The 25,895-nt window shown below is 47.9% G+C and overlaps 1 protein-coding gene across 1 annotated transcript in view; it reads right to left on the bottom strand.

The window, feature by feature from the left end:
• Positions 1-24,814, bottom strand: part of LOC142664824 (uncharacterized) — a 41,862-nt gene extending 17,048 nt beyond the window's left edge. Inside the window, exons 1-4 of the mRNA XM_075844180.1 lie at positions 24,523-24,814; positions 13,221-13,375; positions 2,117-2,302; positions 1,911-2,034 (exon numbers count right to left, since the gene is read on the bottom strand). Of these exons, the coding sequence (XP_075700295.1) occupies positions 1,911-2,034; positions 2,117-2,302; positions 13,221-13,343 (433 nt within the window). The 5' untranslated portion in view covers positions 13,344-13,375; positions 24,523-24,814. The remainder of the gene's footprint in view (positions 1-1,910; positions 2,035-2,116; positions 2,303-13,220; positions 13,376-24,522) is intronic.
• Between the last annotated feature and the right edge of the window lie 1,081 nt (positions 24,815-25,895).

The following is a 25,895-nucleotide window of genomic DNA, read 5'->3' as shown; positions in this document are numbered from 1 at the left end:
ATAAGATTGATTTTAGATCTATACTGCAAGCTCTCCAACTCCTATAACCAGCTGTACTCTGTACTGTTTGATGGGAGATGTTTTTCTCAATCCAAATTGACATTTTGTGTCTCTACTGAACTAATTGAACTGTTAGATATTTTAGAGAGTATGTAAAAAGCCCTAGAACACTGCATTCAAGTACTAGGTTGCGTAAATAGGCTGGCTTTTTAACATACTTTATGTAGAAGGTTTAAATAACTGAAGTCAGCTGTGGAGAGTCGGGTTTTAGAATTAGAAATATAGTAAGTTTGTTTTTTTAGCATTTTGTCTTGCGGAGACTCGTAGTGCTACAAGAATGGGTCTGAGAGGAGGGAGTTTGTGAAAAACAAGAGGCAGCTGATTACAGTATGTGAGAGTGTCAGAAGGAGTGTGATATTCTATAAAGACAACGCTAACTGTGTATTATCTCCACACTGCTGTTTTTAGTGCCGCCCTCTTTAACACACTATACTAAGAGAAGCTCTCCCTTGTGACTCAAGGACAAAGATATTGATATGGTCCTCAACCATGATCTGATCATCACGGTCCCACACGTGGATAAAGGAATATTACAACAAGCTCAGACCAATTTTTTGGGCATAAAAGATAGACTACAAATGTGGACTGAAGAAATGTAGCGCAAGGAATGTGGTGTCTTCACCATTGGCGGCACTAGACTAAACTCACTGAGTATGAACTCCTTACATTTTCACATGTTATTATCTAACATTGTAGTGTCTTGATCCCAGTTATATAACCTCCCTCTACTGTATAATGTTCTCCATACTGCTTCCAGTAAATGCTCTCTCTCACCCCAGTGCTGGGAGTCACAGCTACACTGCTCATCACTGCTGTATAATGTCCTCCATGCTGCTTCCAGTAAGTGCTCTCCCACCCCAGTGCTGGGAGTCATAGCTACACTGCTCATCACTGCTGGATAACGTCTTCCATGCTGCTTCCAGTAAGTGTTCTCTCTCCCACCAGTGCTGGGAGTCACAGCTACACTGCTCATCACTGCTGTATTATGTCCTCCATGCTGCTTCCAAATATTGTTCTCTCACCCCAGTGCTGGGAGTGACAGCTACACTGCTCATCAGCGATGTAGAATGTCCTCCATGCGGCTTCCAGTAAGTGCTTTCTCTCTCTCACCCCAGTGCTGGGAGTCACAGCTAGACTGCTCATCACTACTGTATAATGTCCTCCATGCTGCTTCCATTGAGAGTTCTCTTTCACCCAGGCCTGGGAGTCACAGCTACACTGCTGTATAATGTCCTTCATGCTGCTTCCAGTAAGTGCTTTCTCTCTCTCACCCCAGTGCTGGAGTTACAGCTACACTGCTCATTACTGCTGTATTATGTCCTCCATGCTGCTTCCATTGAGAGTTCTTTCACCCAGTCCTGGGAGTCACAGCTACACTGCTCAGTACTGCTGTATAATGTCCTCCATGCTGCTTCCAGTAAGTGTTCTCTCTCACTCCAGTGCTGGGAGTCACAGCTACACTGCTCATTACTTCTGTATAATGTACTACATGCTGATACTTCTCCTACCAAAGTTTTATTATCTTCACCCGGTGCTAGAGTCACAGCTACACTATATCCTCCGTGCTGCTTCTGAGGGTGTGCTACTAACAGAAGTGCAGGATCTCCCCTTCCCTGTATGCACTGTGTAAGGGAGACATAACAGCTAGTGAGCGCCCCCTCTAGAGTTCAGGGACAAACGACAATTAGAAATAGAGATAGCAGCGGGGAAATCGGATAAATGAAATTCAGAAGTCATATAATAGCCAGAAATAGTGTTATTACTCATGTATACACATAGTAGATTATTCTGTAAAGTCACCTCAAATTACAGGTATTATTTAATTGGTTAAAATATATATAAAGTTTTACCTTGTGATGTGCGTGGCCGGTGGTCCTCCATCAAGACCTCCTTGTACAGATCCTTCTGTCCTTCTACATACTCCCACTCCTCCATGGAGAAATAGACAGCGACGTCCTGACACCTTATAGGAACCTGACACACACAATGATCATCATTACCCAGACTCCTCCAGTGCTGATACTGTATAATTTCCCAGCATTCCCAGCAGTGTCACCTCTCCAGTCAGCAGCTCAGTCATCTTGTGGAGAAGTTCTAGGATCTTCTGCTTAATGTTTTTCTCATGTATCCAGGAGTGAGGAGGGGGCTCTATGATGGGGGTCCGGCTCCTGCTCCGCCCTCCTGACTCATGACTGCTGGGGGCCACACAGTCACCCCATGTCTTCTTCACGATTGTGTAATCCTGTGTAAGGAGAGAAACTTAAGGAACTAAATTTGTATAACAAAGGAAAATGGAACACGATGGAAAACTTTATATATGTTACAGGAGGAAAGAAACGACAACACGAGGGCACAATCTGACATTAATGTGGGGGAAGATCAGAAATGTAAACCTGCCCGGTGTAATCCTAGATCTATCTTAAGAGATACACTACCGTTCAAAAGTTTGGGGTCACGTAGACAATTTTGTGTTTTCCATGAAAACTCACACTTCTATTTATCAAATGAGTTGCAAAATGACTAGAAAATATAGTCCAGACATTGACAAGGTTAGAAATAATGATTTTTATTTGAAATAATTTTCTCCTTCAGACTTTGCTTTCGTCGCTCCATTTGCAGCAATTCCAGCATTGCAGACCTTTGGCATTCTAGCTGTTAATTTGCTGAGGTAATCGGGAGAAATTTCACCCCATGCTTCCAGAAGGCCCTCCCACAAGTTGGATCGGCTTGATGGGCACTTCTTGCGTACCATACGGTCAAGCTGCTCCCACAACTGCTCTATGGGGTTGAGATCTGGTGACTGTGCTGGCCACTCCATTACAGATAGAATACCAGCTACCTGCTTCTTCCCTAAACAGTTCTTGCATAATTTGGAGGTGCTTTGGGTCATTGTCCTGTTGTAGGATGAAATTGGCTCCAATCAAGCGCTGTCCACAGGGTATGGCATGGCGTTGCAAAATGGAGTGATAGCCTTCCTTATTCAAAATCCCTTTTACCTTGTATAAATCTCCCACTTTACCAGCACTAAAATACCCCAGACCATTACATTACCTCCACCATGCTTGACAGATGGCGTCAGGCACTCTTCCAGCATCTTTTCAGTTGTTCTACGTCTCACAAATGTTCTTCTGTGTGATCCAAACACCTCAAACTTCGATTCGTCTGTCCATAACACTTTTTTCCAATCTTCCTCTGTCCAATGTCTGAGCTTTTGCCCATATTAATCTTTTCCTTTTATTAGCCAGTCTCAGATATGGCTTTTTCTTTGCCTCTCTGCCCTGAAGGCCAGCATCCCGGAGTCGCCTCTTCACTGTAGACGTTGACACTGGCGTTTTGCGGGTACTATTTAATGAAGCTGCCAGTTGAGGACCTGTGAGGCGTCTATTTCTCAAACTAGAGACTCTAATGTACTTGTCTTGTTGCTCAGTTGTGCAGCGGGGCCTCCCACTTCTCTTTCTACTCTGGTTAGAGCCTGTGTGTGCCGTCCTCTGAAGGGAGTAGTACACACCGTTATAGGAAATCTTCAGTTTCTTGGCAATTTCTGGCATGGAATAGCCTTCATTTCTAAGAACAAGAATAGACTGTCGAGTTTCACATGAAAGCTCTCTTTTTCTAGCCATTTGGAGAGTTTAATCGAACCCACAAATGTAATGCTCCAGATTCTCAACTAGCAAAAAGGAAGGTCAGTTTTATAGCTCCTCTAAACAGCAAAAATGTTTACAGCGGTGCTAACATAATTGCACAAGGGTTTTCTAATCATCCATTAGCCTTCTAACACAGTTAGCAAACACAATGTACCATTAGAACACTAGAGTAATGGTTGCTGGAAATGGACCTCTATGCACCTATGTAGATATTGCATTAAAGAGGCTCTGTCACCAGATTCTCAAATCCCTATCTCCTATTGCATGTAGATAACAGTAACGTTTTGTTTTTTTAAAAACGTTTATTTTTGGCCAAGTTATGAGCTGTTTTATATATATATATATATATATATATATATATATATATATATATATATATATATATATATATATATATATGAAATTAGGTTTGAAATGGACAACTGGGCGTGTATTGTGTTTTTAACTGGGCGTGTTTACGTGTATGATGCTGACCAATCACTGACCAGTCAGCATCATACACATCTCCATTGATTTACACAGCAGCGATGTGCAGCCACATAAACAGAGATTAATGTTAATCAAGTGTCCTGATAATGAATACATATGAAATCCAGCCTGGACGTCATGTGTACTCAGAATCCTGACACTTCTGACTCTTTTCTGTGAGATTTCTAGCAAGGGAAACGATATCTCGCGAGATTACGAAGGTAAACGAGATTCTGTTTCTCTTGCTGCAAATCTCACAGAAAAGAGTCAGAAGTGTCAGGATTCTGAATACACATGACGTCCTGGCTGGATTTCATATGTATTCATTATCAGGACACTTGATTAACGTTAATTTCTGTTTATGTGGCTGCACATCGCTGCTGTGTAAATCAATGGAGATGTGTATGATGCTAACTGGTCACCGATTGGTCAGCGTCATACACGTAAACACGCCCAGTTAAAAACACAATACACGCCCAGTTGAACATAAAGAGAAAAAAAAATGCCCAGTTGTCCATTTAAAACCTCATTTGCATAAATATAAAATCGGTCATAACTTGGCCAAAAATGTTTAAAAAAAACAAAACGTTACTGTTCTCTACATTGCAGCGCCGATCACATGCAATAGGAGATAGGGATTTGAGAATCTGGTGACAGAGCATCTTTAACCCCTTAACGCACCAGGACGCACCGATACGTCCTGCATTGAAGTGCTTTAAGGCACAGGGACGTTCCGGCGCGTCCTGGCTAAAAACTGCCACCCTGTCAAAGGACAAGGTGACAGAACTGTGCCGTCACCTGTTTATGACAGTTGACCGGCACAGTAAGACGGCAGGGGACCATTCACAGCGGTCCCCTGCCGTCGATCGCTGTGATTGGTCAGTCAAAGCAGACTGACCAATCACAGCTTTATGACGTGTGTATGTGATGAGAAGCTGAGCCAGCGTTATCACCGCCGGGAAATCACAGTCCGACGCCCCTCTGCAACGGCCAGGACCGGAGCTAGGCTCCGATCCAGCCGATTAACCCCTTCAATGCATCGATCAACGTGATCGATGCATCGAAGTGGCTTGTAGCCTGTCGGCAACCACTATGGTTGCCACGGGCGCGGGTGTCAGCTGTTTGTCACAGCTGACATCGTGCCCTAACGGCCAGGACCGGAGCAAGGCTCCGATCCGGCCGATTAACCCCTTAGATGCAGCTATCGCTGCATCTAAGTGATTAGATCGTACCCTATGGTTGCTAATAACAACCATCGGCACCCTCGAGTGTTCAGATGGTTGCTATGGCAACCATAGCCTAACAATCGCTTCCTAGTACGGAAGCCTATTAGGCCCCGCCGGGAGGCGAAGCCTAATAGGCTTGCTGTCAGTGAATAGCTGACAGCTCTAATACACTGCACTATGTAGGTAGTGCAGTGTATTAGAATAGCGATCAGGGCTTCATGCCTTCAAGTTCCCTAGTGGGACAAAAAAAAAAAAGTTAAAACAAGTTAATAAAAATGTTGTAAAAAAGTAAAAAAAAATAAGTTTCATGTTAAAAAACACTATAACAGCCTTTTTTCCTATAATAAGTCTTTTATTATAGGAAAAACAAAAAAACATGAAAAAAAAAAGTACACATATGTGGTATCCCCGCGTCCGTAACGACCCAAACTATAAAAATATCACGCTATTTTACCCGTACGGTGAACACCGTAAAAAATTTTAATAAAAAACTATTCCAGAATCGCTGTTTGTTAGTCACTACCCCTTGCAAAACAGAATAAAAAAAAGGGATCTAAAAGTTGCATGTACCCCAAAATTATACCATTAAAAAACGCAGCCCGTCCCGCAAAAAACAAGCCCTCCCGCAGCTTTTTTGACGGAAAAATAAAAAAGTTATGGCTCTCAGAAAATGGTGACACCAAAAATAAATTATTTGAAACAAAAGTGATTTTATCGTGCAGACGCTGCAAAACATAAGAAACACTATATACATCTGGTATCGCCGTAATCGTACCGACCCGCAGAATAGCGTAAAATTGTCATTCATAGCGCATGGCGAACGCCGTAAAAAAATAAATAATAAAAAACATCAGAATTGCAGGTTTTTGGTCACCTTGCTTGCCAAAAAAATGAAATACAAAGTGATCAAAAAATCGCATGTACCCCAAAACTGTGCCAATGAAATCTACAGATTGTCCCGCAACAAATAAGCCCTCACACGGCTCCGGTGGAGAAAAAATAAAGACGTTTTGGCTCTCAGAATATGGCGATGCAAAATGTGCAAAGTGTCCAAAAGCGGATAATATCGGGCGCCATATATCAGTGCGACACCGGCCCCACATCTGTGGATAATTATTTATTTACCCCATTATTATACTCTCTTATTATACCCCTGATGTTCTCCGCACAGCTTACATACGCCCCCACATCATAACTGAAATACCAGCAAAACCCCAAACAAATCAACTAGCGAGCAAAATCCACGCTCCAAAAGCCAAATGGCGCGCCCTGCAGCGCGCCCAAGCAGCAGTGTACGTCCACATATATGGCATCGCCATACCCGGGAGAACCCGCTTAACAGTTTGAGGTATTTGTCTTCAGTGGCACGAACTGGGCACAAAATATTGTGCACTAAAATGGCACATACCTGTGGAAATTTGCAATTTTCACGTTGCACCATCCACTGAGCATTCATTTCTAATAGAAAAAAAAAACCTGTGTGGTCAAAATGCCTTGAGGGGTGCAGTTTCCAAAATGGGGGTCACTACTTGGGGGTTTGTTTTACTATTTGACCTCAGAGCCCTGCCGTTGTGGGCTAATGCTGCAAAAATCACCAAAATAGGTCTCACATGCGCCTGTCACACCTAAGCTCTGTCATATGTCCAGGCAAATGATAGATGCCTTGAGGGGTGTAGTTTACAAAATGGGGTCACTTCTCATGGTTTTACACTCTACTCTGGTACCTAAGAATGCTCTGCAAATGCGACATGGCACCCCTACACCAGTCCAGCAAAATCGGTGCTCTAAAAGCCACATGGCACTCCTTCCATTTTGAGCTCTGCCATGTGCCCAAACAGCAGTTTAGGGCCACACATGGGGTATTGCCGTACTCGGGAGAAATTGGGTAATAAATTATGTGTTGTTTTTTCTCCTATTACCCCTTGTGGGAAAAAAAATTGGGTGCAAAACTACATATTTGTGGGAAAAAAAATAATTTTTCATTTTTACTGCCTCATTCTAATACAATCTATGAAACACCTGTGGGATCAAAATGCTCAGTACACCCCTAGATGATTACCCTGAGGGGTAAAGTTTCCAAAATGGAGTCACTTCTCAGGGGTTTCTACTGTACGGGTACCTCAGGGGCTCTGCAAATGCGACATGGCGCCCAAAAAACAATCAACCAAAATCTACATGCCAAGTAGCACTCCTACCATTCTGAGCCCTGCGGTGTATCCAAGCAGCAGTTTATAACCACATATGGGGTATTGCCGTACTCGGCAGAAATTGCTTTACAATTGTTGGGGCGCTTTTTCTCCTTTATTCCTTGTGAAAATGAAAACAATTCAACATTTTAGTGGAAAGAATGTAGATTTTATTTTCACTGCATAATCCCAATAATTCAGCAAAAAAACTGTGGGGTCAAAATTCTCACTATACCGCTAGATAAATTCCACGAGGGGTATAGTTTCCCAAATGGGGTCACTTTTGCCGGGTTTGCACTATTTTGGCCCCTCAGTGGCTTTGCAAATGTAACATGGGGCCGCAAACCATTCCAGCAAAACTTGAGCTCCAAAAGTCAAATGGCGCTCCGTCCTTTCTAACTTCCGCCATGTGTCCAAACAGCAGTTTATTACCACATATGGGGTTTTGCTGTGCTCAGAAGAGTTTGCTTTACAAATATTGGGGTGTTTTTTCTCCTTTATCTGTTGTAAAAATTAAAAAATCTAAGCTAAAACTACATTTTATTAGAAAAAATTTAGATTTTCAATTTTACGGCATAAATTCCCATGAATTCAGCAAAAACCGTGTAGGGTCAAAATGCACACTATACCCCTAGAAAAATTCCTTGAGTGGTGTAGTTTCCAAAATGGGGTCACTTTGGGGAGTTTCCACTGTTATGGTCCCTCCAGGGCTTTGCAAACACGACATGGCACCGAAAACCAATGCAGCAAAATCTGCGCTCCAAAATCCAAATGGCCCTCGTTCCCTTCTGAGCCCTGCCGTGGGTTCAAACAGCAGTTTATTACCACATATGGGGTATTGCCGTAATCGGGAGACATTGCTTTACAAATGTTGGGGTGCTTTTTCTCCTTTATTCCTTGTAAAATCTAAAACATCGTATGTTTTTTCAGAAAAAAAGTAGATTTTCATTTTCACAGACCAGTTCCAATAAATTTAGCAAAAAAACTGTGGGCTAATAATGCTAACTATACCTCTTAAAAAATTCCTTGAGGGGTGTAGTTTCCAAAATGGGGTCACTTTTCGGGGGTTTCCACTGTTTTGGCACCTCAACACCTCTTCAAACCTGACATGGTGCCTAAAATATATTCTAATAAAATAGAGGCCCCAAAATCCACCAGATGCTCCTTTGCTTCTGAGGCCGGTGCTTCAGTCCATTACCACACTAGGGCCACATGTGGGATATTTCTAAAAATTGCAGAATCTGGGCAATAAATATTGAGTTGCATTTCTCTGGTAAAACCTTCTGTGTTACAGAAAAAACTGTATTACAAATGAATTTCGTAAAAAAAATTGAAATTTGTAAATTTCACCTCTACTTTGCTTTATTTCCTGTGAAACGCCTAAAGGGTTAAAATAATTTCTGAATGTGGTTTTGAATACTTTGAGGGGTGCAGTTTTTAAAATGGGGTGTTTTATAGGGGGTTTCTAATATATAAGGCCCTCAAAGCCACTTCAGAACTGAACTGGTCACTGAAAAAATAGCCTTTTGAAATTTTCTTGAAAATGCGAGAAACTGCAGCTAAAGTTCTAAACCTTGTAACGGCCTAGAAAAATAAAAGCACGTTCAAAAAACGATGCAAACATAAAGTAGACATATGGGAAATGTGAACTAGTAACTATTGTGTGTGGTATTACTATCTGTTTTACAAGCGGATACATTACAATTTAGAAAAATGCAGATTTTTGCAAATTTTCTCTACATTTTGGTGTTTTTTACAAATAAATATTGAATTTAACGACAAAATTTTTTCAGTATCATAAAGTACAACATGTCACAAGAAAACATTCTCAGAATCGCTTGGATAGGCAAAAGCATTCTGGAGTTATTACCACATAAAGTGACACGTCAGATTTGCAAAAATAGGCTGGGTCCTTAAGGCCAAAACAGGTTCAGTCCTTAAGGGGTTAAAAACCAGACGTTTGCAGCTAGAATAGTCATTTACCACATTAACAATGTATAGAGTGGATTTCTGATTAATTTAATATTATCTTCATTAAAAAAAACTGGGCTTTTCTTTCAAAAATAAGGGACATTTCTAAGTGACCCTAAACTTTTGAACGGTAGTGTGTAAGAAGGAAATAATATAAATGTCAACTAGATGGACCATGTGTTCTCCTCCTGCCGTCATCTTCTATGTTTCTATATAGAGGTCAGACTAGTGGTAGAAATCCTCATCTCCAGGACAGACTCCAGCCATGTGATTCTCCTCCTGCCGTCATCTTCTATGTTTCTATATAGATGTCAGACTAGTGGTAGAAATCCTCATCTCCAGGACAGACTCCGGCCATGTGATTCTCCTCCTGCCGTCATCTTCTATGTTTCTATATAGATGTCAGACTAGTGGTAGAAATCCTCATCTCCAGGACAGACTCCGGCCATGTGATTCTCCTCCTGGCGTCATCTTCTATGTTTCTATATAGATGTCAGACTAGTGGTAGAAATCCTGATCTCCAGGACAGACTCCGGCCATGTGATTCTCCTCCTGCCGTCATCTTCTATGTTTCTATATAGATGTCAGACTAGTGGTAGAAATCCTCATCTCCAGGACAGACTCCGGCCATGTGATTCTCCTCCTGCCGTCATCTTCTATGTTTCTATATAGATGTCAGACTAGTGGTAGAAATCCTCATCTCCAGGACAGACTCCGGCCATGTGATTCTCCTCCTGGCGTCATCTTCTATGTTTCTATATAGATGTCAGACTAGTGGTAGAAATCCTGATCTCCAGGACAGACTCCGGCCATGTGATTCTCCTCCTGCCGTCATCTTCTATGTTTCTATATAGAGGTCAGACTAGTGGTAGAAATCCTCATCTCCAGGACAGACTCCAGCCATGTGATTCTCCTCCTGCCGTCATCTTCTATGTTTCTATATAGATGTCAGACTAGTGGTAGAAATCCTCGTCTCCAGGACAGACTCCGGCCATGTGATTCTCCTCCTGCCGTCATCTTCTATGTTTCTATATAGAGGTCAGACTAGTGGTAGAAATCCTCATCTCCAGGACAGACTCCGGCCATGTGATTCTCCTCCTGCCGTCATCTTCTATGTTTCTATATAGAGGTCAGACTAGTGGTAGAAATCCTCGTCTCCAGGACAGACTCCGGCCATGTGATTCTCCTCCTGCCGTCATCTTCTATGTTTCTATATAGAGGTCAGACTAGTGGTAGAAATCCTCATCTTCAGGACAGACTCCGGCCATGTGATTCTCCTCCTGCCGTCATCTTCTATGTTTCTATATAGAGGTCAGACTAGTGGTAGAAATCCTCGTCTCCAGGACAGACTCCGGCCATGTGATTCTCCTCCTGCCGTCATCTTCTATGTTTCTATATAGATGTCAGACTAGTGGTAGAAATCCTCGTCTCCAGGACAGACTCCGGCCATGTGATTATCCTCCTGCCGTCATCTTCTATGTTTCTATATAGAGGTCAGACTAGTGGCAGAAATCCTCATCTCCAGGACAGACTCCGGCCATGTGATTCTCCTGCCGCCATCTTCTATGTTTCTATATAGAGGTCAGACTAGTGGTAGAAATCCTCATCCCCAGGACAGACTCTGGCCATGTGATTCTCCTCCCGCCGTCATCTTCTATGTATCTATATAGATGTCAGACTAGTGGTAGAAATCCTCATCTCCAGGACAGACTCCGGCCATGTGATTCTCCTCCTGCCGTCATCTTCTATGTTTCTATATAGATGTCAGACTAGTGGTAGAAATCCTCATCTCCAGGACAGACTCCGGCCATGTGATTCTCCTGGTTCCTGCCGTCATCTTCTATGTTTCTATATAGAGGTCAGACTAGTGGTAGAAATCCTCGTCTCCAGGACAGACTCCGGCCATGTGATTCTCCTCCTGCCGTCATCTTCTATACAGATGTCAGACTAGTGGCAGAAATCCTCATCTCCAAGACAGACTCCGGCCATGTGATTCTCCTGCCGCCATCTTCTATGTTTCTATATAGAGGTCAGACTAGTGGTAGAAATCCTCATCCCCAGGACAGACTCTGGCCATGTGATTCTCCTCCCGCCGTCATCTTCTATGTTTCTATATAGATGTCAGACTAGTGGAAGAAATCCTCGTCTCCAGGACAGACTCCGGCCATGTGATTCTCCTCCTGCGTCATCTTCTATGTTTCTATATAGAGGTCAGACTAGTGGTAGAAATCCTCATCTCCAGGACAGACTCCAGCAATGTGATTCTCCTCCTGCCGCCATCTTCTATGTTTCTATATAGAGGTCAGACTAGTGGTAGAAATCCTCATCTCCAGGACAGACTCCGGCCATGTGATTCTCCTGCCGTCATCTTCTATGTTTCTATATAGATGTCAGACTAGTGGTAGAAATCCTCATCTCCAGGACAGACTCCAGGTCCATGTGATTCTCCTCCTGCCGTCATCTTCTATGTTTCTATATAGATGTCAGACTGGTGGTAGAAATCCTCGTCTCCAGGACAGACTCCGGCCATGTGATTCTCCTGCCGTCATCTTCTATGTTTCTATATAGAGGTCAGACTAGTGGTAGAAATCCTCGTCTCCAGGACAGACTCCGGCCATGTGATTCTCCTGGTTCCTGCCGTCATCTTCTATGTTTCTATATAGAGGTCAGACTAGTGGTAGAAATCCTCATCTCCAGGACAGACTCCGGCCATGTGATTCTCCTCCTGCCGTCATCTTCTATGTTTCTATATAGAGGTCAGACTAGTGGTAGAAATCCTCATCTCCAGGACAGACTCCGGCCATGTGATTCTCCTCCTGCCGTCATCTTCTATGTTTCTATATAGAGGTCAGACTAGTGGTAGAAATCCTCATCTCCAGGACAGACTCCGGCCATGTGATTCTCCTCCTGCCGTCATCTTCTATGTTTCTATATAGAGGTCAGACTAGAGGTAGAAATCCTCATCTCCAGGACAGACTCCAGCAATGTGATTCTCCTCCTGGTTCCTCTGGTCCTTCTCCTCCTGGTCCCTGTGGTGGTCCTCCTCCTCCTGGTCCCTGTGGTGGTCCTCCTGGTCCCTGTGGTGGTCCTCCTGGTCCCTGTGGTGGTCCTCCTGGTCCCTGTGGTGGTCCTCCTCCTGGTCCCTGTGGTGGTCCTCCTCCTGGTCCCTGTGGTGGTCCTCCTCCTGGTCCCTGTGGTGGTCCTCCTCCTGGTCCCTGTGGTGGTCCTCCTCCTGGTCCCTGTGGTGGTCCTCCTCCTGGTCCCTGTGGTGGTCCTCCTCCTGGTCCCTGTGGTCCTCCTCCTCCTGGTCCCTGTGGTCCTCCTCCTGGTCCCTGTGGTCCTCCTCCTGGTCCCTGTGGTCCTCCTCCTGGTCCCTGTGGTCCTCCTCCTGGTCCCTGTGGTCCTCCTCCTCCTCCTGGTCCCTGTGGTCCTCCTCCTGGTCCCTGTGGTCCTTCTCCTCCTGGTTACAATGTGACTCCTTACTATTCTCATTACTCTACATTACTATTACCATGACACATAACGGACCATATTGCTGGCTGATCTTCACTTCTTCCCGTCACTTGGAAGGTCTCGTAGATGGTATACAGGACACCGGCTTCTTCCTCTTATGTGTGACTTGTTACATAATACAATAAAGAACATAGAAATATAGAAACGTTTACCTCTCCGCTCAGCAGGTAGATGATCTCCAGGGTGAAGTTTAATATTCTTGTGGTCATCTCATTGCTGTCCTTGTCCATCGTTGGTGGGTCATTCAGGAGAAGGAACGTTCTGGATGAGAACATGGATCCACTGGAGGTTGTAGTACTGCAGGCGACTTTATGAGAAGAGGAAAGAATTATACAGGGGACGACGTCATGTGGGAAATACAGAACCTCACTTATTGAGAGGAACCGGTTCTCCGAGCCTCCACCATATGGAATAAAGGGGCATGATCGGGACCGACAGTTATCTACAGGATATATCATAAATGTCTGATTGATGAGAGGCCCGGGTAATAGAGGGGTGAATGTACCTATGTGGACAGGGGGGAACCCGTAGCTACGTGGACGAGGGGGGGACCCGTACCTAGGTGGACGAGGGGGGGACCCGTACCTACGTGGACGAGGGGGGACCCGTACCTACGTGGACGAGGGGGGACCCGTACCTACGTGGACGAGGGGGGACCCGTACCTACGTGGACGAGGGGGGACCCGTACCTACGTGGACGAGGGGGGGCTGCTGGTGACTGATCCAGGCAGAGAATGAATAAATAGGTGGTCACACATGTCCGACTATTCACTTCTACGCGGCCCACTCTACATTCATTCTTCTCCTAGACATAGCGACCACCTCACCAGGTAGGTCAGGGGACCCCTCTTCTCTACATAGAGGGGACCCATAGGAGGGACCCGCATCTACCAGACATTTATGGAATATACTGTTAAAGGGACACTCCAGCCTAAACAAAACTCTCCCATGTGCTTTATTCTGGTTTTCCATGTGTCCCTCACCTGTTATTTATCTCTATATATATATAAGACTGGGGCGGTTGCTTAGCAGCAGTGTGGATCGGGCTCGGTGACGCGCGCTCTCTCTACTTGAGTGTATGGAGATCTATGTGTCACCCATCAGCAGTTCCTGGACGACACACGTTCTGTACGGGGGGGGGGGGGGGGACGACGACTTCTATGTCCATTCCGAAAAAAAGTCCCTGCAACATCGAAAACAGCGACAAATACGAAAAAGACCCACTAGTGAGCAATGATGTTTGTGCTTCTCCTGGCGATGTGTTTCATCCCAGGATTTCTGTATCGACCATACAACACGAGTCATGTCCCCGGCAGCCTCTCTCCTCACACATAACACGTCACCGGCAGCCTCTCTCCTCACATATAATACGTGTCATGTCACCGGCAGCCTCTCTCCTCACATATAACATGTCACCGGCAGCCTCTCTCCTCACATATAACACGTCACCGGCAGCCTCTCTCCTCACATATAACACGTCACCGGCAGCCTCTCTCCTCACATATAACACGTCACCGGCAGCCTCTCTCCTCACATATAACATGTCCCCGGCAGCCTCTCTCCTCACATATAACACGTCACCGGCAACCTCTCTCCTCACATATAACAATCACCGGCAGCCTCTCTCCTCACATATAATACGTGTCATGTCACCGGCAGCCTCTCTGCTCACATATAACACGTCACCGGCAACCTCTCTCCTCACATATAACACGTCACAGGCAGCCTCTCTCCTCACATATAATACGTGTCATGTCACCGGCAGCCTCTCTCCTCACATATAATACGTGTCATGTCACCGGCAGCCTCTCTCCTCACATATAACACGTCACCGGCGGCCTCTCTCCTCACATATAACATGTCACCGGCAGCCTCTCTCCTCACATATAACATGTCACCGGCAGCCTCTCTCCTCACATATAACATGTCACCGGCAGCCTCTCTCCTCACATATAACATGTCACCGGCAGCCTCTCTCCTCACATATAACACGTCACCGGCAGCCTCTCTCCTCACATATAACATAACACCGGCAGCCTCTCTCCTCACATATAACACAACACCGGCAGCCTCTCTCCTCACATATAACACGTCACCGGCAGCCTCTCTCCTCACATATAACATGTCACCGGCAGCCTCTCTCCTCACATATAACACGTGTCACGTCACCGGCAGCCTCTCTCCTCACATATAACACGTCACCGGCAGCCTCTCTCCTCACATATAACATGTCCCCGGCAGCCTCTCTCCTCACACATAACACGTCACCGGCAGCCTCTCTCCTCACATATAATACGTGTCATGTCACCGGCAGCCTCTCTCCTCACATATAACATGTCACCGGCAGCCTCTCTCCTCACATATAACACGTCACCGGCAGCCTCTCTCCTCACATATAACATGTCACCGGCAGCCTCTCTCCTCACATATAACACGTCACCGGCAACCTCTCTCCTCACATATAACACGTCACCGGCAGCCTCTCTCCTCACATATAATACGTGTCATGTCACCGGCAGCCTCTCTCCTCACATATAACATGTCCCCGGCAGCCTCTCTCCTCACATATAACACGTCACCGGCAACCTCTCTCCTCACATATAACACGTCACCGGCAGCCTCTCTCCTCACATATAATACGTGTCATGTCACCGGCAGCCTCTCTCCTCACATATAACATGTCACCGGCAGCCTCTCTCCTCACATATAACACGTCACCGGCAGCCTCTCTCCTCACATATAACACGTCACCGGCGGCCTCTCTCCTCACATATAACATGTCACCGGCAGCCTCTCTCCTCACATATAACATGTCACCGGCAGCCTCTCTCCTCACATATAACACGTCACCGGCAGCCTCTCTCCTCACATATAACACGTCACCGGCAGCCTCTCTCCTCACATATAACATAACACCGGCAGCCTCTCTCCTCACATATAACATAACACCGGCAGCCTCTCTCCTCACATATAACACGTGTCACGTCACCGGCAGCCTCTCTCCTCACATATAACACGTCACCGGCAGCCTCTCTCCTCACATATAACACGTCACCGGCAGCCTCTCTCCTCACAAATAACACGTCACCGGCAGCCTCTCTCCTCACATATAACGTGTCACCGGCAGCCTCTCTCCTCACATATAACACGTCACCGGCAGCCTCTCTCCTCACATATAACACGTCACCGGCAGCCTCTCTCCTCACATATAACACGTCACCGGCAGCCTCTCTCCTCACATATAACACGTCACCGGCAGCCTCTCTCCTCACATATAACACGTCACCGGCAGCCTCTCTCCTCACATATAACACGTCACCGGCAGCCTCTCTCCTCACATATAACACGTCACCGGCAGCCTCTCTCCTCACATATAACACGTCACCGGCAGCCTCTCTCCTCACATATAACACGTCACCGGCAGCCTCTCTCCTCACATATAACATGTCACCGGCAGCCTCTCTCCTCACATATAACATGTGACCGGCAGCCTCTCTCCTCACATATAACATGTCACCGGCAGCCTCTCTCCTCACATATAACATGTCACCGGCAGCCTCTCTCCTCACATATAACATGTCACCGGCAGCCTCTCTCCTCACATATAACACGTCACCGGCAGCCTCTCTCCTCACATAAAACACGTCACCGGCAGCCTCTCTCCTCACATATAACACGTCACCGGCAGCCTCTCTCCTCACATATAACACGTGTCATGTCACCGGCAGCCTCTCTCCTCACATATAACACGTCACCGGCAGCCTCTCTCCTCACATATAACACGTCACCGGCAGCCTCTCTCCTCACATATAACACGTCACCGGCAGCCTCTCTCCTCACATATAACACGTCACCGGCAGCCTCTCTCCTCACATATAACACGTCACCGGCAGCCTCTCTCCTCACATATAACACGTCACCGGCAGCCTCTCTCCTCACATATAACACGTCACCGGCAGCCTCTCTCCTCACATATAACACGTGTCATGTCACCGGCAGCCTCTCTCCTCACATATAACATGTCACCGGCAGCCTCTCTCCTCACATATAACACGTCACCGGCAGCCTCTCTCCTCACATATAACACGTCACCGGCAGCCTCTCTCCTCAAATATAACGCGTGTCATGTCACCGGCAGCCTCTCTCCTCACATATAACACGTCACCGGCAGCCTCTCTCCTCACATATAACACGTCACCGGCAGCCTCTCTCCTCACATATAACACGTCACCGGCAGCCTCTCTCCTCACATATAACACGTCACCGGCAGCCTCTCTCCTCACATATAACACGTCACCGGCAGCCTCTCTCCTCACATATAACACGTCACCGGCAGCCTCTCTCCTCACATATAACACGTCACCGGCAGCCTCTCTCCTCACATATAACACGTCACCGGCAGCCTCTCTCCTCACATATAACACGTCACCGGCAGCCTCTCTCCTCACATATAACACGTGTCATGTCACCGGCAGCCTCTCTCCTCACATATAACATGTCACCGGCAGCCTCTCTCCTCACATATAACACGTCACCGGCAGCCTCTCTCCTCACATATAACACGTCACCGGCAGCCTCTCTCCTCAAATATAACGCGTGTCATGTCACCGGCAGCCTCTCTCCTCACATATAACACGTCACCGGCAGCCTCTCTCCTCACATATAACATGTCACCGGCAGCCTCTCTCCTCACATATAACACGTCACCGGCAGCTTCTCTCCTCACATATAACACGTCACCGGCAGCCTCTCTCCTCACATATAACACGTCACCGGCAGCCTCTCTCCTCACATATAACATGTCACAGGCAGCCTCTCCTCACATATAACATGTCACCGGCAGCCTCTCTCCTCACATATAACATGTCACCGGCAGCCTCTCTCCTCACATATAACATGTCACCGGCAGCCTCTCTCCTCACATATAACATGTCACCGGCAGCCTCTCTCCTCACATATAACACGTCACCGGCAGCCTCTCTCCTCACATATAACACGTCACCGGCAGCCTCTCTCCTCACATATAACACGTCACCGGCAGCCTCTCTCCTCACATATAACACGTCACCGACAGCCTCTCTCCTCACATATAACATGTCACCGGCAGCCTCTCTCCTCACATATAACACGTCACCGGCAGCCTCTCTCCTCACATATAACACGTCACCGGCAGCCTCTCTCCTCACATATAACACGTCACCGGCAGCCTCTCTCCTCACATATAACACGTCACCGGCAGCCTCTCTCCTCACATATAACACGTCACCGGCAGCCTCTCTCCTCACATATAACACGTGTCATGTCACCGGCAGCCTCTCTCCTCACATATAACACGTCACCGGCAGCCTCTCTCCTCACATATAACACGTCACCGGCAGCCTCTCTCCTCACATATAACACGTCACCGGCAGCCTCTCTCCTCACATATAACACGTCACCGGCAGCCTCTCTCCTCACATATAACACGTCACCGGCAGCCTCTCTCCTCACATATAACACGTCACCGGCAGCCTCTCTCCTCACATATAACACGTCACCGGCAGCCTCTCTCCTCACATATAACACGTCACCGGCAGCCTCTCTCCTCACATATAACACGTGTCACCGGCAGCTTCTCTCCTCACATATAACATGTCACCGGCATCCTCTCTCCTCACATATAACACGTCACCGGCATCCTCTCTCCTCACATATAACACGTCACCGGCAGCCTCTCTCCTCACATATAACACGTCACCGGCAGCCTCTCTCCTCACATATAACATGTCACCGGCAGCCTCTCTCCTCACATATAACATGTGACCGGCAGCCTCTCTCCTCACATATAACATGTCACCGGCAGCCTCTCTCCTCACATATAACATGTCACCGGCAGCCTCTCTCCTCACATATAACACGTCACCGGCAGCCTCTCTCCTCACATATAACACGTCACCGGCAGCCTCTCTCCTCACATAAAACACGTCACCGGCAGCCTCTCTCCTCACATATAACACGTCACCGGCAGCCTCTCTCCTCACATATAACACGTGTCATGTCACCGGCAGCCTCTCTCCTCACATATAACACGTCACCGGCAGCCTCTCTCCTCACATATAACACGTCACCGGCAGCCTCTCTCCTCACATATAACACGTGTCACCGGCAGCTTCTCTCCTCACATATAACATGTCACCGGCATCCTCTCTCCTCACATATAACACGTCACCGGCAGCCTCTCTCCTCACATATAACACGTCACCGGCAGCCTCTCTCCTCACATATAACATGTCACCGGCAGCCTCTCTCCTCACATATAACATGTCACCGGCAGCCTCTCTCCTCACATATAACATGTGACCGGCAGCCTCTCTCCTCACATATAACACGTCACCGGCAGCCTCTCTCCTCACATAAAACACGTCACCGGCAGCCTCTCTCCTCACATATAACACGTCACCGGCAGCCTCTCTCCTCACATATAACACGTGTCATGTCACCGGCAGCCTCTCTCCTCACATATAACACGTCACCGGCAGCCTCTCTCCTCACATATAACACGTCACCGGCAGCCTCTCTCCTCACATATAACACGTCACCGGCAGCCTCTCTCCTCACATATAACACGTCACCGGCAGCCTCTCTCCTCACATATAACACGTCACCGGCAGCCTCTCTCCTCACATATAACACGTCACCGGCAGCCTCTCTCCTCACATATAACACGTCACCGGCAGCCTCTCTCCTCACATATAACACGTCACCGACAGCCTCTCTCCTCACATATAACATGTCACCGGCAGCCTCTCTCCTCACATATAACACGTCACCGGCAGCCTCTCTCCTCACATATAACATGTCACCGGCAGCCTCTCTCCTCACATATAACACGTCACCGGCAGCCTCTCTCCTCACATATAACGCGTCACCCGCAGCCTCTCTCCTCACATATAACACGGTCACCGGCAGCCTCTCTCCTCACATATAACATGTCACCGGCAGCCTCTCTCCTCACATATAACCGGCAGCCTCTCTCCTCACATATAATACGTGTCATGTCACCGGCAGCCTCTCTCCTCACATATAACACGTCACCGGCAGCGTCTCTCCTCACATATAACATGTCACCGGCAGCCTCTCTCCTCACATATAACATGTCACCGGCAGCCTCTCTCCTCACATATAACACGGTCACCGGCAGCCTCTCTCCTCACATATAACACGGTCACCGGCAGCCTCTCTCCTCACATATAACATGTCACCGGCAGCCTCTCTCCTCACATATAACACGTGTCACGTCACCGGCAGCCTCTCTCCTCACATATAACATGTCACCGGCAGCCTCTCTCCTCACATGTCACCGGCAGCCTCTCTCCTCACATATAACACGTCACCGGCAGCCTCTCTCCTCACATATAACACGTCACCGGCAGCCTCTCTCCTCACATATAACACGTCACCGGCAGCCTCTCTCCTCACATATAACACGTCACCGGCAGCCTCTCTCCTCACATATAACACGTCACCGGCAGCCTCTCTCCTCACATATAACACGTGTCATGTCACCGGCAGCCTCTCTCCTCACATATAACACGTCACCGGCAGCCTCTCCTCACATATAACACATCACCGGCAGCCTCTCTCCTCACATATAACATGTCACCGGCAGCCTCTCTCCTCACATATAACACGTCACCGGCAGCCTCTCTCCTCACATATAACACGTCACCGGCAGCCTCTCTCCTCACATATAACATGTCACCGGCAGCCTCTCTCCTCACATATAACATGTCACCGGCAGCCTCTCTCCTCACATATAACACGTCACCGGCAGCCACTCTCCTCACATATAACATGTCACCGGCAGCCTCTCTCCTCACATATAACACGTCACCGGCAGCCTCTCTCCTCACATATAACACGTCACCGGCAGCCTCTCTCCTCACATATAACATGTCACCGGCAGCCTCTCTCCTCACATATAACACGTCACCGGCAGCCTCTCTCCTCACATATAACACGTGTCATGTCACCGGCAGCCTCTCTCCTCACATATAACACGTCACCGGCAGCCTCTCCTCACATATAACACATCACCGGCAGCCTCTCACCTCACATATAACATGTCACCGGCAGCCTCTCTCCTCACATATAACACGTCACCGGCAGCCTCTCTCCTCACATATAACACGTGTCATGTCACCGGCAGCCTCTCTCCTCACATATAACACGTCACCGGCAGCCTCTCTCCTCACATATAACACGTCACCGGCAGCCTCTCTCCTCACATATAACACGTCACCGGCAGCCTCTCTCCTCACATATAACACGTCACCGGCAGCCTCTCTCCTCACATATAACACGTCACCGGCAGCCTCTCTCCTCACATATAACACGTGTCATGTCACCGGCAGCCTCTCTCCTCACATATAACACGTCACCGGCAGCCTCTCCTCACATATAACACATCACCGGCAGCCTCTCTCCTCACATATAACATGTCACCGGCAGCCTCTCTCCTCACATATAACACGTCACCGGCAGCCTCTCTCCTCACATATAACACGTGTCATGTCACCGGCAGCCTCTCTCCTCACATATAACACGTCACCGGCAGCCTCTCCTCACATATAACACGTCACCGGCAGCCTCTCTCCTCACATATAACACGTCACCGGCAGCCTCTCTCCTCACATATAACATGTCACCGGCAGCCTCTCTCCTCACATATAACACGTGTCATGTCACCGGCAGCCTCTCTCCTCACATATAACACGTCACCGGCAGCCTCTCTCCTCACATATAACACGTCACCGGCAGCCTCTCCTCACATATAACATGTCACCGGCAGCCTCTCTCCTCACATATAACACGTCAGCGGCAGCCTCTCTCCTCACATATAACACGTCACCGGCAGCCTCTCTCCTCACATATAACACGTCACCGGCAGCCTCTCTCCTCACATATAACACGTCACCGGCAGCCTCTCTCCTCACATATAACACGTCACCGGCAGCCTCTCTCCTCACATATAACACGTCACCGGCAGCCTCTCTCCTCACATATAACACGTCACCGGCAGCCTCTCTCCTCACATATAACATGTCACCGGCAGCCTCTCTCCTCACATATAACACGTCACCGGCAGCCTCTCTCCTCACATAAAACACGTCACCGGCAGCCTCTCTCCTCACATATAACACGTCACCGGCAGCCTCTCTCCTCACATATAACACGTGTCATGTCACCGGCAGCCTCTCTCCTCACATATAACACGTCACCGGCAGCCTCTCTCCTCACATATAACACGTCACCGGCAGCCTCTCTCCTCACATATAACACGTCACCGGCAGCCTCTCTCCTCACATATAACACGTCACCGGCAGCCTCTCTCCTCACATATAACACGTCACCGGCAGCCTCTCTCCTCACATATAACACGTCACCGGCAGCCTCTCTCCTCACATATAACACGTCACCGGCAGCCTCTCTCCTCACATATAACACGTGTCACCGGCAGCTTCTCTCCTCACATATAACACGTCACCGGCAGCCTCTCTCCTCACATATAACACGTCACCGGCAGCCTCTCTCCTCACATATAACATGTCACCGGCAGCCTCTCTCCTCACATATAACACGTCACCGGCAGCCTCTCTCCTCACATATAACATGTCACCGGCAGCCTCTCTCCTCACATATAACACGTCACCGGCAGCCTCTCTCCTCACATATAACACGTCACCGGCAGCCTCTCTCCTCACATATAACATGTCACCGGCAGCCTCTCTCCTCACATATAACACGTCACCGGCAGCCTCTCTCCTCACATATAACACGTCACCGGCAGCCTCTCTCCTCACATATAACATGTCACCGGCAGCCTCTCTCCTCACATATAACACGTCACCGGCAGCCTCTCTCCTCACATATAACACGTCACCGGCAGCCTCTCTCCTCACATATAACACGTGTCACGTCACCGGCAGCCTCTGCTCACATATATCACGTCACCGGCAGCCTCTCTCCTCACACGTAACACGTCACCGGCAGCCTCTCTCCTCACATATAACATGTCACCGGCAGCCTCTCTCCTCACATATAACATGTCACCGGCAGCCTCTCTCCTCACATATAACACGTGTCATGTCACCGGCAGCCTCTCTCCTCACACGTAACACGTCACCGGCAGCCTCTCTCCTCACATATAACATGTCACCGGCAGCCTCTCTCCTCACATATAACACGTCACCGGCAGCCTCTCTCCTCACATATAACACGTCACCGGCAGCCTCTCTCCTCACATATAACATGTCACCGGCAGCCTCTCTCCTCACATATAACATGTCACCGGCAGCCTCTCTCCTCACATATAACATGTCACCGGCAGCCTCTCTCCTCACATATAACATGTCACCGGCGGCCTCTCTCCTCACATATAACATGTCACCGGCGGCCTCTCTCCTCACATATAACATGTCACCGGCAGCCTCTCTCCTCACATATAACATGTCACCGGCGGCCTCTCTCCTCACATATAACACGTCACCGGCAGCCTCTCTCCTCACATATAACATGTCACCGGCAGCCTCTCTCCTCACATATAACATGTCACCGGCAGCCTCTCTCCTCACATATAACACGTCACCGGCAGCCTCTCTCCTCACATATAACATGTCACCGGCAGCCTCTCTCCTCACATATAACACGTCACCGGCAGCCTCTCTCCTCACATATAACACGTCACCGGCAGCCTCTCTCCTCACATATAACACGTGTCACGTCACCGGCAGCCTCTCTCCTCACATATAACACGTCACCGGCAGCCTCTCTCCTCACATATAACACGTGTCACGTCACCGGCAGCCTCTCTCCTCACATATAACGCGTCACCGGCAGCCTCTCTCCTCACATATAACATGTCACCGGCAGCCTCTCTCCTCACATATAACATGTCACCGGCAGCCTCTCTCCTCACATATAACACGTCACCGGCAGCCTCTCTCCTCACATATAACACGTCACCGGCAGCCTCTCTCCTCACATATAACACGTCACCGGCAGCCTCTCTCCTCACATATAACACGTCACCGGCAGCCTCTCTCCTCACATATAACATGTCACCGGCGGCCTCTCTCCTCACATGTAACACGTGTCACCGGCAGCCTCTCTCCTCACATATAACATGTCACCGGCAGCCTCTCTCCTCACATATAACACGTCACCGGCAGCCTCTCTCCTCACATATAACACGTCACCGGCAGCCTCTCTCCTCACATATAACACGTGTCATGTCACCGGCAGCCTCTCTCCTCACATATAACACGTCACCGGCAGCCTCTCTCCTCACATATAACATGTCACCGGCAGCCTCTCTCCTCACATATAACATGTCACCGGCAGCCTCTCTCCTCACATATAACACGTCACCGGCAGCCTCTCTCCTCACATATAACGCGTGTGACGTCATCTTACCTTACACTGCAGTCACACGCCGCGTCTTCTTCTACTAATAATGTAAGACAGGGGAGAATGCAGCTTAGTAGCAGGTAATATATATATATCCTCTGTATACACCGCTGTGAATCATGGGAAATCTACTACTGACTGATAACAGAGAGAACACAACAGCAGTGACTACCAGTCCTCCACCGACCAGGACCTGCTACGTATCTGTAATAGGACTCTGTCTGAAGGACCTGTGATGACGTCACAATCATGTGATAGAAATCACGTGACATGAGGGAGCGGAGCTCAGCTGTACAGACGAGTAGACAATGGGGGAGGCGGAGAATGCAGTAATGCAGCGGAGAAGTAGACAAAGGAGCTGTGATGACGTCACTATCATGTGAGCTGTAAAGTAGAATTGTCGGATGAAAGACCTGACAAAATAATCACGTGATATGAGGGGGCGGAGTTTAGCATAGGGGAGTTAGTACCGGACCTGTAAAGATGATCACGTGAGGGGCGGGGCTTTTCAACTGTGTAAAGACGAAATGACCTATATAATGGGCGGGGCTATGCCAGGGGCGGGGTTACGGATGGATTCTATAGGTTGTCAGCAATTGTGTAAGAGGCGGAGCCAGAGGAATGCTGGGAGTTGTAGTTCTCTCATCTTATCTCCTCCTGTAATGTCCTCTGATATCACATAATAACAGTCTGGACATGCTGGGAGTTGTAGTTCTCTCCTCTTATATCTCCTCCTGTAATGTCCTCCGATATCACATAATAACAGACTGGACATGCTGGGAGTTGTAGTTCTCTCCTCTTATATCTCCTCCTGTAATGTCCTCTGATATCACATAATAACAAACTGGACATGCTGGGAGTTGTAGTTCTCTCCTCCTATACCTCCTCCTGTAATGTCCTCTGATATCACATAATAACAGTCTGGACATGCTGGGAGTTGTTGTTCTCTCCTCTTATATCTCCTCCCTGTAATGTCCTCTGATATCCCATAATAACAGTCTGGACATGCTGGGAGTTGTAGTTCTCTCCTCTTATATCTCCTCCTGTAATGTCCTCTGATATCACATAATAACAGTCTGGACATGCTGGGAGTTGTAGTTCTCTCCTCTTATATCTCCTCCTGTAATGTCCTCTGATATCACATAATAACAGTCTGGACATGCTGGGAGTTGTAGTTCTCTCCTCTTATACCTCCTCCTATAATGTCCTCTTATATCACATAATAACAGCCTGGACATGCTGGGAGTTGTAGTTCTCTCTTATATCTCCTCCTCTAATGTCCTCTGATATCACATAATAACAGCCTGGACATGCTGGGAGTTGTAGTTCTCTCTTATATCTCCTCCTCTAATGTCATCTGATATCATATAATAACAGTC

The sequence above is a fragment of the Rhinoderma darwinii genome, chromosome 1 (assembly GCF_050947455.1).
Source record: "Rhinoderma darwinii isolate aRhiDar2 chromosome 1, aRhiDar2.hap1, whole genome shotgun sequence".
Classification (NCBI taxonomy): Eukaryota; Metazoa; Chordata; class Amphibia; order Anura; family Rhinodermatidae; genus Rhinoderma; species Rhinoderma darwinii.
This window is presented reverse-complemented; position numbering and strand designations above follow the sequence as displayed.